The sequence below is a fragment of the Lolium perenne genome, chromosome 7, assembly GCF_019359855.2.
Source record: "Lolium perenne isolate Kyuss_39 chromosome 7, Kyuss_2.0, whole genome shotgun sequence".
In the NCBI taxonomy this organism is placed as follows: domain Eukaryota; kingdom Viridiplantae; phylum Streptophyta; class Magnoliopsida; order Poales; family Poaceae; genus Lolium; species Lolium perenne.
Genome location: NC_067250.2, coordinates 7416448 through 7429783, shown reverse-complemented (window position 1 = coordinate 7429783; position 13336 = coordinate 7416448). Strand labels below are relative to the sequence as shown.

Here is a 13336-nt window from a genome sequence, read left to right as displayed (position 1 = left end):
GTAAGCAAACCAAGTAGGATGCACAAGATTAATATTTGTGCATCTCACAAGGTTCAGTGACACTGTCCCAGGATCACATAGTGCCACAAAATTTTAATCATCAACATTCTAGAAAAACACTAAACATATGTGTGCCTCATACTTAAAGTGGACAGAAAAATCACAGGGGTGGAGCTAGTGAGGCAAGTAGGATGCACAAAATTTGTATTTGTGCATATCAAAAGGATCACTAGCACCATCCTAGGATCACATCCGAAATTTTAATCATCAACATTTGGCATTGACAACACATTTATAACATGTATATGTCAAGAAATTTATTTCGAAATTTTAACCGTAGTTTTAGAATACTTTGGCTTAACTAAAACTGAGATGCCTACAAGCTTGTTATTTTTTCTAGATCAATGAAACCTAAGCATGGATATGTCCTTGTTCATAGCAGGGCATCAAATACATTGAAAGGAAGAGCGCTCCTCTGAAATTTATACAACACTACACCATGGACAACATCCAAACAAGATTTTGACAAAGAGAGAGTGAATAGGTTTGGGTATACTCACATATATGCAAGGGCGACCATTGGGGACAAACAAGGAGCCGTTCCACTCACAAATCTTCGCGCAGAAGTGACCGGTGGTGGGGATGGCAGGCTGGGAGGGGCAGCAGGGTACCGGCAGCAGCGGTGGAGGTTCATCTACGAGGCGATTGTTTGGACAAGTTGGGGCAGGGGAATGAGGAAAATTTTACTCCCCAATTTTTCTTGGATTTTAATTAATTAAGAAAAATCTTTTGAAATGGAATAACTCAAATTTATTTTGAATATTCATAAATTTGTATAAAAAATCACTATCTTCTCTATAAAAAAATCAAAGTTATTTTTGGGTTATTTTCTAGTATTTATTTATCTACGATAGGTGATTTTTATTAAAAGATATAGAAAAGGATTTTTGCAAGGGCATAAACGCCCCTAACCTCACAACTCGGACCAAACCCTAGTGGTTAGTTGAGCCGACCGGCTCGGTCGGGTCAACTACCCAGACCGACTGCACATGTCCTCACTCTCGTCCTCTCCTCTCTCTCTCTCTCTCATGATGTGCCTAGCGATTTCGTCACCGCTGTCGTCACCCCCCGATTGCTGCCGGTTCCGACCCCAGCTCCGCCTCCACCACTAGTCGCAATCGGCGCACCTCTGTATGCACCATCTTCCTATCTGACTCGATTTGTTTCCTCCACTCTCGCGGTCGTGCGCAACCCTAACTGGAACTTAGGGTTTCAATGGTGTTGGACTTGTCGTGCTCTGATGGTGTTGGCCATCGATACATGGCTTTCCTGGTGGTCTCGTGCTAATCGTACATGCGTTCTTCTTCCTGGTGTCGCCAGCTGAACGTTGGCGCCTTCCTTGGATATTGTAGTAATCACGTCCACACACGCACTGCCTCACCATGCCGTGGTGATTTCTTCTAGGTGTCTGGTAAGCTTCCCCTTCTTTGCTCTCTCTACTCTCTTTATGTGCCTCTCTTAGTGTTCTAGGGTTAGGTTCCGTGAAATTGTTGTTCATTCGATTCTAGGGTTTTACTGTTATGGAGTAGCATCTCGATCATGTTAACGATTTAATGGTGTTGGTGTGTAACTCCGTCAGTTTCGGCAGTTAACACTTGTGTTTAACATGGGATGCTTCTGTTAGTTTTCACTATGGTTCCAACGTGGTACAAATTGGCGTGGGCTATTGATTCACTTCGCAGATAATTCTGTTACTACTTGATCTTGTTCGTCGTTATTGGTTCATCTAATATGCTTCCACATGTGTACATGTATTTTAATGTACTTGTTGTCTATGATTATCTAGATATGTTCATGGTGTGTGGTTAGACAATATTTGGCCTTTTTCTGCCTTCTCTACCTTGATTTTTAGTCAAGGTGAGTGGGTAGATAGAGCTTGATTATTGGTTAATAACTTGTGATAAAAGGGATAGAGTTGTCAAATGTGGGTATGATATAGTACTATATGAAATGTTGTTTGGATATTGTCTATCTTCTCTTTCATAATTATTTTTTAAGGAAGGGAAGTAGAGAATGTTTGAATTGGTTTGATTACAAATTGTAGTTGGATCTTGGGTATGCTACATGGATTCCTTTGCATGTACCATCAACTTTGCTGTCAGTAGGTGGTATAGGATTGGGAAACATGTGCTTATGTGCATAAGATATTTTTGGTGTTATTGGTGGGATTTGAAAATGTTGTGGAAGTAGGTGACCTATCTTGGTTGCTACTGCTGCCCTATTGATGGATTAAAATGTGTAGACAAAAATAATGGTACCAATGTCAGTCATTTGATTAACTAGACCAAGAATTAATTGTTTAGTCTAGTGTTTGCATTTGTTTGGTTTTGCTGTTTCTTATTTGTCCATGTGCTAATCTTGGTGAATTTAAGCTAGGTTGTAGTACCTTGTTTGAAAGGATGCATAGCTTGAGTTTTTGCTTATCAATATTTTATTTTTGTGACTAATTACTTTCTTAATAGCTATCGGTACTCATATAGTCTCTATCCAAATGATGTAAAAAATTATATAAACAAACTTTGTTCGATATTGATTCTTGCTTGGAGGATATAAAACTTTTGGAAATTATGTCCCCAATGATCCGCTCCATGATTCGATTTATACCTCACTCCAGCACCTAGTGCTTAGTCTTGTTGATCTTGTGTAGCTTCTAGAGGTTGATTTACCACCTTCTTGTGGTAGGACTCCTCCTCCTCGTCGCTTCTTACTTCACCATGCTTGCTAATGATAAGTTGGGATGTGTGGTTGATGGTTTTGTGATGCTAAGACGATACTTGGATTTATTAAGAATGGCATGGTGGCCTTGGTAATGAACTGATGATGATTTGGTGTTGTTCTTGGTTGGTCCGAGAAACTAGTTCGATGGATTTGGGATAGTGATGCGCTATGCAGCCGTGTGCTACAAGAAATGATGATTTTATATGCTACCATGGTGCTCTCCTTGGTCGACAATAGTGTCCTGTCGGTGTGTAAGTTGTTAGCTTGCCTGGTGCAAGTTTCAACTTGGGTGCATCTCCTCTTTTGGATATGCTCGTCTGAAAATATCTACACTCTTATTTATCTCTATTTTTTACTCATCCCATTTGTTAATACTATTTTGTTTGTTTTGCAGATCACAAATATAAGACGAAGATGATGATGTCGATCAAGTTTTAGTTTAAGGTTTTATTTTTCTTCTTCCTAAAACTTGTAACTGTATTCTTTTATTTATTCTTTTGTAAAGATAAAGTAATATTTTGTTAATATCGATAAAGATCAATTTTCGTTATTGATCAATGTCTCACTTATGATTTACTTGTATTGTTTTTTTAGTTCATTTTCAATTTCAAATCCAATTTCAAATGTGTTATCGATTGTTCAAATTCAAGTTAGAATTTGAATCAAATTATGCCTCCCAAAATCACGACATTAACAAAGATCATATCAAAATCTATAGCAATCAACTGATGACCTAGAGCTTGTCACCAAACAAAAGAGATTATGGTCCCTTTGAGGTTTTGTTTGAGCGTGAAAAATTTACCCTCAATTTCAGATGCATGTACGCAGATGCAAATATTCCTAGATCTACCCCTCATTTGGTCCTAAACGATGAGATGTTACACCTTCACTTGGGGTAATCAATCGCTGCTGACCTACTTAACCAAGACAAATCCGGTGGCTATAGTGACCACATCCAAATCTAGTGCCGACGTCCACGTCGGAAGCCACGTGGAACCACTCACCTGATTGACATGCGCGAAGCAGAAGCAGGTCGGCCCTCCTCCAATGATCCAAGCATCCACAACTGTGCCGACATGGATCCTCGGTCGCATCTCCGCTAGCCTGGCATGTCGTAGGCTGGGATCTAGACCGGCCGGCGTGCTACCCCTATGATGACGCCCAAACCATCCAACCACACGCACAACACACCGCTACAGAGCACAACGGTCCACTAGAGTGTCACGCCATATGACCTCCCATCTCTCCAAAACCGGACCTTGCGGTCCCGACCTCACCCTACCTCCCCACCACCACAACACCCGCAAAAGAGCACATCGCCGCCGCTGTCCTTGGCAGGACAGTGGAATTTCCTATCTGCTTTCTCAGGCAGGGGCGATGTCAGGAGAGGCGAAGTGTAGGTGAGGCTTGGTCTGAGTCGCCTCCCGTCTCGCCCCAGTGTGAGCGAAGTGGGTTCACGCCAACCGAAAAAAATGCAATTAAAATCTGTTATTGACTCGTTCAATCAGATTTTTAGTTTTGCTTGAGGCATTTCGACTCCCGACCTCCACTCAACTCTTTTTCCAAAAACTGAAAATGTATTTTTGTCTAAAAAAGTCTGAAAAATAATATACAAGTACACACACTTGTCTAGTTTGTACGACTAAATTTGCATTGAAATATCTATCCACATGTGGTCTGGCCAAGAAAAAGACAAATGTTTGAAGTAAAACATAGTTACTCTTGACGTTGTCAAAGCCCTGACCTAGTGATTTAATGATTGTATCCTACATAAAGATTACTATTACTTAACCATAAAGTAGGTAATTTTTAGATTTTCAAATTTTCAGGTTTTAGGTTTGCCAAAAAAAACATTATTAAAAAATAAAAAGTAAAAAATTAGTTATAATACAAATTGAAAAGTAATATTTATTTATTTATTAATTACATCATTACTTTTGTTTATTAAAAGAATTATTTGAAATTCAAATAATAAAGAAGTGTGACATCGACCAACATGTTAATATGATTGATATGATACTAGTATCGACAACATGCACGCGAAACACTTGGAAGCGAGACGGAAAGGAACTTAAAAGTTAAGGGTGCTAGTGCTGGAGTAGTGGGATGATGGGTGTTTAACCACGAGTAACTAATTTGACTAGATATTAGGTGTAGTTAGAGACTAAACTTATCAAATAACTAAAATACTAAAAATTCTAAAAAATAGAAAAAAGAGGGAGTGAAAAATAATTTGAAAAAAATAACGAAATAGCCTTTAGTCTCTTTTGGTGTTACAAACCGGGAATAAAGGTCCTTCGCCTCGGCGCACGCCCGCAGCCCACGTGGCGTGGCCTTAGTCTCGGTTTGTATTAAAACCGGGACTAAAGGTTCTACTAGTGATCCGCAATTTCGCATCTCCATAAAATTTAAATATTTTTTCTAGGTAGATGATGCATATATGTATGTGCTAATTTGTATACAGTACTCAAATTTTAAAGTATATAGCTTAGGTAAAAATCACAAGTTTGATATGAACTTTTTTTTTCGATAAGGAGCATAGCCCCAGCCTCTGCATCAATAGATGCACACGGCTTGTTTTATTAAAAAGGTGTATCAAGTCTCAAAAGTTCCAACAAAACTTATTACATTTAAGGGAAAGCTAAGGTCGATACATGAATCAACCAGCTAAAAGTACGACAGATAGATCGGCTATGCATTTGCTAATCTATTATGATGTCGCCACCCAGTAGCCTGGAAAAAGAAGTCCTGCGCAACCGCTAGCATCCGGTTGCATCCAATAACCATAGCCTCCCGCTGGTCCAATGGGAGAAGCAAAACCCACTGTTGAATTGAGTGAGCAGCTCGCCGGATAACCTGCAAAAAATTAGTTCCATATTGATTGTTAAAGATGAAATCATTTCTGGTTCTCCAAATAGCCCAACAAAGGGCCGAAACACCAATTCGAATTTTCTGTTTATCCTCTTTCCTCACCCCATTCAGCCATCTACCAAACATATTAGTAATATTTGCTGGTGGAGGAATATTATAAGCAAGGTACATCATTCGCCAAACTATCTTCGCAAAAGGACATTCGATAAATAAATGATTAACAGTTTCGAGAGAGTCACAGAAACAACACTTTTGACAACCCTTCCACTTTCGTTTTGCTAAATTATCCTTCGTTAGAAGCACCTTATTACTAAGGAACCACATAAAAATTTTAATTTTCAAAGGAATCTTCAACTTCCATAGATATTTGCGAAGATAAACTGTATGGCCATTCATCCAATCAAGATACATAGACTTGACCGAAAAAATGCCAGAATCCGTAAGTTTCCAAATAAACTTATCCGGTTCAGATGTTAGATCAATTGTAATTAGGCGTTGGCATAGATGTAACCATTGTACCCATTTATTATCATTCAATCCTCGTCTAAAAGAAATGTTAATAGGCTCAGTAGCAAACACAGTTGATACTAACACATTCTTATGTTGAGTAATATTATACAGTGCAGGATATTGATTAGACAAAGGTGTGTCTCCCAACCACACGTCCTCCCAGAATCTAATGGATGTTCCATCCCCCACACTAAAATAACCTCTCTTGAAAAAATCCTCTTTAACATGCATAAGGCCCTTCCAAAAAGGTGAATCAGTCGGTTTCACTTCAACTTGTGATAGTGTTTTATTTTTAAGGTATTTGTTACTTAATAGCTGCTGCCACATACCCTCCTCTGAAAGAAATTTGAACAGCCATTTGCTTAATAAGCATTTATTCTTTAATTCCAACACTTCAATCCCCAACCCTCCTTGATCCTTTGGTCTACACAACATATTCCATTTAGATAATCTATATTTCTTCTTGTGTTCATCAGATTGCCAGAAGAAATTTGATCTATAATAATCTAGCCTCTTTCTCACTCCAATTGGAATTTCCAGAAAAGAGAGCATAAACATAGGAAGACTTGTAAGAACCGAATTAATCAAGACTAACCTATCACCATACGACAACATTTTACTACGCCAGCAACCCAATTTGGAAGCAAACCGAGTTTCAATAGGATTCCACTCCGCATTTCGCAAAGATCTATAATGGACCGGAATCCCCAAATATCTCAAAGGTAGGGATCCAGACTCACATCCAAAAATATGCCTATACTGTTCCTCCATATCCTTTGCCTTGCCAAAAGTAAAAATTTCACTTTTATGGAAGTTTATTTTTAACCCCGATAATTGCTCGAAAATGCATAATAACAGCTTCATATTTACAGCTTTAGCTACATCGTGTTCCAGAAAAAGAATTGTATCGTCTGCATATTGTAAAATAGAGATGCCACCATCAATCAAATGTGGCAGCAAGCTCCCCACTTTACCTTCATCTTTAGCCCGAGCAATCAGGATTGCTAACATGTCAGCGACAATATTAAAAAGTATCGGGGATAAAGGGTCTCCCTGGCGAAGTCCTTTCCTAGTTTGAAAATTATGTCCAATAACATCGTTAACTCGTATACCAACACTCCCCCCTTGCACAAATTGCTTTATTCTCTCACACCAGATAGGGTCAAATCCCTTCATACGTAGCACTTGTTGCAAAAATGGCCATTTAACCTTATCATATGCTTTTTCAAAATCAATTTTAAATATCACCCCATCAAGTTTTTTCCTATGCAACTCATGGATTGTTTCATGTAAAACTACCACTCCTTCCAAAATGTGTCTTCCAGGTATGAACGCTGTTTGACTCGGCCTAATAACTTTTTGAGCAACCTCAGAAATTCGGTTTGTTGCAACTTTAGTAAAAATTTTAAAACTCACATTGAGCAAACAGATGGGCCTAAACTGTTGGATCTGAGTTGCATTTTCTTTTTTAGGTAGTAAAGTGATCACCCCAAAATTCAACTTATATAGCGGCAATTCCCCTTTCTGAAAGCTCTCAAATAAAGCCATCAGATCGTTTTTAATAACCCCCCAAAAGTGTTGGTAAAACTCAGCGGGAAAGCCATCAGGCCCAGGTGATTTATTATGTTCCATCTGAAAAACAGCATCATAAACCTCCTCCATTGAGAAGTTTTCAATTAGTAATGTATTCTCCTCCGCCGACAATTGTGGTATATCCTCAGTTCTATCTTCATCTAGCGACACCGAGCTCGGCTCGGGATTTCCAAAAAGTTTTTTATAGTATTCCGAAATGTAAACTCTTAGATTATCATCCCCAACAATAGTTCCCTCTTCTTGTTCAAGTTGATATATTTTCTTCTTCCTAAATTTACCATTCGCAATCAGGTGGAAATATTTGGTATTATCACCCCCTTCCTGTATGAACTTTACCTTAGCTCTTTGTGCCCACTTAATCTCTTCGTCTCGACGTAATTTATTTAAATTTTCATTAGCTTTTTTTAACGCATCCCGCTCACATAGAGATAACGGAACCGTTTCCGCCTTAATATCCAAATTATCTATAATTCCCAAGAGTCGTTCCTTCTCCCTCTTATATTTTCCACTTAGGTTTTTTGCCCAGCCACGTAAAAATCTTCGCAAATGCCGTATTTTATTTTGCCACGTGTGAATTGGTGTTTTTCCAATGGGGCCGGCCGCCCACTCATGAGCAATAAGCTCATAAAACCCCTCTTGTTCTAACCAAGCCAATTCAAAAGAGAACCGGGGTTTATTTCCTACATGCGCCTGCACTCCCGCATCAATCAAAAGCGGGGTGTGATCAGATCCAGAGCGAGTCAAAGCCCGGACCGTAACCAGAGGATATTTCTGTTCCCATTCAATACTTGCAAGTACCCTATCCAATTTTTCATATGTAGGATTCTCTCTTCTACTCGCCCAAGTAAATTGTCGCCCGGATAGAGCAATTTCTCTTAAATTAAGATTCTCAATAATCGCATTAAAAATAAAAGGCCATCGGGGATTGTAGTTACTGTTACTTTTCTCTTCTGGTTTTCTCAAAATATTAAAATCCCCTGCTAAAAGCATAGGTATCGTTTCAGATTCACACGTCCGCACTAATTCAGCAAGAAATTCATATTTATTTTTTTCTTGTGCCGCACCATATACAGGCACAAGTAGCCATTGAAACCCATCTTTCTTAGAAGTGAGCGACAGTTTCACACAGTAGTCCCCACTATCTACTCTATTGACCACCAAAGTAGTCGTGTTAATCCCTACAAGGATCCCTCCCGATCTCCCATGTGGCGGCAAACAAAACCAAGCAAACTCCTTACCCGCTGCTAAGTCTCTTAAAAAATGTACCGCAAAATTCGATCGCCCTGTCTCTAGCAAAGCAATAAAATCAAGGTCATACTCCCTTATAGACTCTTTAACAAACAAATGTTTCCCTGGATCTTTAAACCCTTCACTATTCCACGTCAATCCTTTCAAATTTGTCATTGTAATTTTGATGGTTTGATTCTAATCCTATTACTCCGTCTAACATTTTTCTCATCATACGATTTCTTTTTGCGTTGTTTTCTTTCCCTAGTACCAACCTTAGGGATTAGCACATCCTCATCTGTCATTAAGTTTTCTTCTGCTTCCAAGTCATCACACAACTCGGATGCACGTGAAACCGCTAGACAGAGAGAAGCTTGTTCACTATTTTCCTCTAAATGTTCATTACCTTTTAACATAGTGAGAGATCTCTGTATCTCGACATCTTTTATTAACCTAGCTGACTTAATACAATCAGAATGAGAGCCCCCCAAAGACACTCCCAGCGACCTAGCATTCTCAATAATTTGAATCTCTGAAAAGGACGTAATAGAAGTTGGTCTGGATGTAGACATACCTATCACTGGCATATCCGCGCGGCTCTTCGCGATCAACATCGCCATCTCCATTTGCGTCATATCGGCATTCGCTGAGAGCGCAGTCTTCCACTCGACCGCACATCCCTCCTCGCCTCCTCTTGAATTCCCCCAAAGGCCACAATTTGCTCTTTAGTGTATGTCCTAGGTGTCTCTTTCATCAAAATAACTGGAGCCGATGGGGTATCCGCATTTCCCTGTACATCATACTTTGTTTGTGTAAAAGAACCGTCACACTTATTTAAAGATAGCCCAACATACGGCGAAATTTTCACCTTGTCTTGCTTGATGGACGTATCCTTCCCCGGCGATGCCCCATACATGTGCATGTTTGTGTCAAATCCATGCACAGCGTGCTGCGTTGCAGCCAGGTCGTCGCCCACATGCACTGTGTCGCGCGGCACTGCCGCAATAGCTCGCTCAGTCGCCACTGTGCTGCGCGGCGAGACGATCGCATGCTTCGCAGACGAAGCAGCGACACCCTGCTGGCCCAGCTGAGCATGCTCCGGGGCGCGTGCGCCATGCACCCCAGGCGTGATCGACGTTCGCTGCGCCAGAACCTCGCCGACGCGCGGAGAAACAGGCGCATACGCCTTATTAAGCATCCCAGCCTGTGTGTACTGTTGACTAGTTATAGGTGTATGCAGCCCAGACTTGTCGACACCCTCCACCACAGAACTGAATACAGAGAGTAGATGTTTAGGACTAATACATGTTCTATATGAATCTAGAAATACATCATCATACCTTGGTGTATTTTTAGACTCAAGCACAGTTTTGCTCTTGATGTCCCCAGCATCAACATTGTCACCCTTGCAGCCAAGCGTGCAAACTGATTTTGTATTAATATCAGGCTGAGAGTTTGATGTTCCTGTATCACCATTCTTCTCCCCTGTGCTCTTAGCTCTTTTAGCACTAAAATCATTTTCATTACCCCCCCGACTTATCATGGAGATTAGAATGTGAGTCATCATCACCTCCATCCCCCGGCGCCTCAGACATAGTGACATCAAGATTATTAGAGGGCTGAACTCCCTCCACCTCAAACCTCAAACGAAAAAATTCATGTTTGATTTTGAGATCCCATGAGTCAGGTATAAGGGCAGTATCAAGACATGTAATAAGCATGCGTAGAACATTATTTTGCCTAGTAAAAGCGATATCAATATCCAAAGTCTTACCAAAGACATCACCAAGTGCCCAAAGAGCTAAATAATCATCCAGAGCAACAGGAGGCAAGCCAGACACCCTTACCCAGACATCTTCAGGTACCCAAGCAGGTTTGACCTCCTTCTTCCAAAAGTCAAATAAGAGAACAATATTGGAGTCGGCGACATGAAATCTCCCAAAATGTTGTACTCTGACCAACTCAACTTTACTTGGGAAATTCACTCTGAACACATTATCTTCCATTTGCTCAACCTCCCACTGATAAAGAGGATCAGGGACAATCCACTGCAAATGGGTGATCAACTGATCAACAGATAGCTCACCACCAGATACTTCCACTCTTCCCAATCTAGTATTCTCTACTCTTGGTCTAACTGAAGCAGAAAGGGGCAACTCCCAAAAGGCTAAATCCGGGTGACCCAAACCATACATAGCAAGCCGAGGTCGAGGAGCACGAAGTAAAGGACAATCCTTAGAGGCATGGTCCGGTTTCTGGCAACATTCACATAACACCGCCACACAATCATTGAGGAAATGCCCTACCTTTCGACATCGAAAGCAACTAGGACCTCTCTTCTTAGTAGCTGCGACAAATTCCTCCTCTGTTAGACCCTCCAAATCTGTCCCATTAACACATCCCGCCACTGCCAACAACACCTCTTCAGCCCTTTTAGCCCCTGGTTGTTGCTGCCCTTGCCCAATAGCATTATTTTGTACCGGTACATACACCGGCGCAGCTCTAGCGAGACCAGGTTGGCGCACGACCGCTGTCCCTGAAGGTACCATAGTATCTTTGTACAACTGTTGAGTCGCCGGCTGTTGGGCCACCGGCTGCTGAACCACCGGCGGTGAAGGATCCGGGCGGCCAGCTAGCTGGCGAGCAAATGCCTCCGCTGCTTCCGCCACCATCTTCTGCTGTAACTCCGTCAAGCCCGCTGTTTGAGCAGCATACCTGCCCTGGCCATTGCCAACCCAGCCATTGTTGTTGTTCATCGGAGCAGAACGGCGAACATTATTACCATTGTATCCGATGTTGCGGCGACCGTCGCCACGGTTATTGTATCCCTGATAGTTCCGCCCTCCACCCGAGTACTGTCGACCTTGCCCTGCGCGGAAGACACCATCCGCAAACACATTTGTACCTTGATCCCCACCATGACCGGAACCGGAGCCATCACCGGCGGTACCACTTGGGCCGCCCTCGTGATAGTTTCTGCCACGGCCACCACGTCCTCCTCCATCACCAGCAAAACCATCTTGCCACCCCGAGCCTCCACGTCCCCCATGCTGGCCACGGCCACGGTTTGGATACCCGCCCCGATTCGCCATGGACAGCAGAGAGGAGGAAGCGAGCGGTGTGACTACAGGCGCTGGCGGCTTACGATCAGGGAACCCTAAGCGATACGAAAACCCACGAGCAAATTGGGGGATTCGCAGCTTAACTCGATCCTCAATGACCGGATCATGGCCCATACGACCGTGCTGATCCAAGTCAAAAATCAACGGCACCGACAATCTCGAGCCCACATGGCCCAATTTCTGAAAATTTGAAAAAACCCGATCTGCAGGCTGTTGTACATTCTGTATGTGCGATCTGGCCGGCCGATGAGATCGCCGGTGCCGCCAGACCGATCGCTTCCTCCTCCTCCGTTGTACCTCAATCCATTCATCCGCGTCGAACGAATCAAGAAGAAACGTCGACGGTATCAACACCGGTGTGACGAAACTGCATCTCCTCACCGGCTTTCCTGCACAAGGCATGGCAAGAAAAGACGGAGAAGAGGAACAAGAAGACATACCTGATCGGAGTATCCTGGCCGCCTCTCGCTGGCGCTGCCATTTCTGCTCTTTGCGGGCGATGGCTGACAAAGCCGAAGGTAGCAAAGTGCAGCTCTCCTCGGACGGTGTTCTGCAGAACTCCATCGGAGACGAGGCAACGGGCGCGGCCGGCGTCGTCGGCGTTTCCTCGTCGGAGTCCTCATCGGTGGAGATCGCCCAGAATCGGCCTCCGGTCGCCTCCAACGGTCTTCCGCAAAAAGCATATGAACTGTCTAAAGGAAACTTTCCTTTTCAAAATTTCTGTAAATTGATGATAGGATATATAGCCCTCAACCTAGCTAGTATTGGAGTATCTTTAATCAAGATAAGAAATATCCATGTTTCAAAAAAGTCGCTTTATAATAGGATAGGATGATTGCAAGAATTATATGCCTTTACGTTTATTAACATGACGCGCTCTGTTGATATGCAAAGGTTTTGAGTGCGCGCTTTGCTCTCGTATCGTACGTGTATCACTGTCACCGATCACGAGCCAGCATACGCTTTTCCCGTTGGGTTATCCACGAGACCACGACGTGATAAAAGCAAATCGAAGAAACATGTTCATCATCGTCCATCGGCAGCGAGGGAGCTAGCTGGTGGCCAAACCAGACGGCTGGGCGCTGGCACGTGCGTGCACGCCGCCGAACGTTTGCGCACGTCGTTGTCGCTTCTCTCGATCGAGAGCCATGTATAGAAAGCGCAACGCGAGCCCATGTGGGAAGAAGAGGAGAACATATCTAGTGCTACCACCTCTTTAGGTGCTACCGTGCTAC

The 13336-nt window shown here is 42.4% G+C and overlaps 1 protein-coding gene across 1 annotated transcript; it reads right to left on the bottom strand.

The window, feature by feature from the left end:
- Positions 1–5302: 5302 nt before the first annotated feature.
- On the bottom strand, positions 5303–12815 carry LOC127311561 (uncharacterized). Its single transcript, XM_051342003.1, has 4 exons — positions 10320–12815; positions 9848–10250; positions 9554–9769; positions 5303–5634 (listed from the first exon to the last, which is right to left on the bottom strand). Exons 1-3 carry the CDS (start codon positions 10580–10582, stop codon positions 9611–9613), a joined length of 825 nt encoding a protein of 274 aa, XP_051197963.1. The 5' UTR covers positions 10583–12815; the 3' UTR covers positions 5303–5634; positions 9554–9610.
- Between the last annotated feature and the right edge of the window lie 521 nt (positions 12816–13336).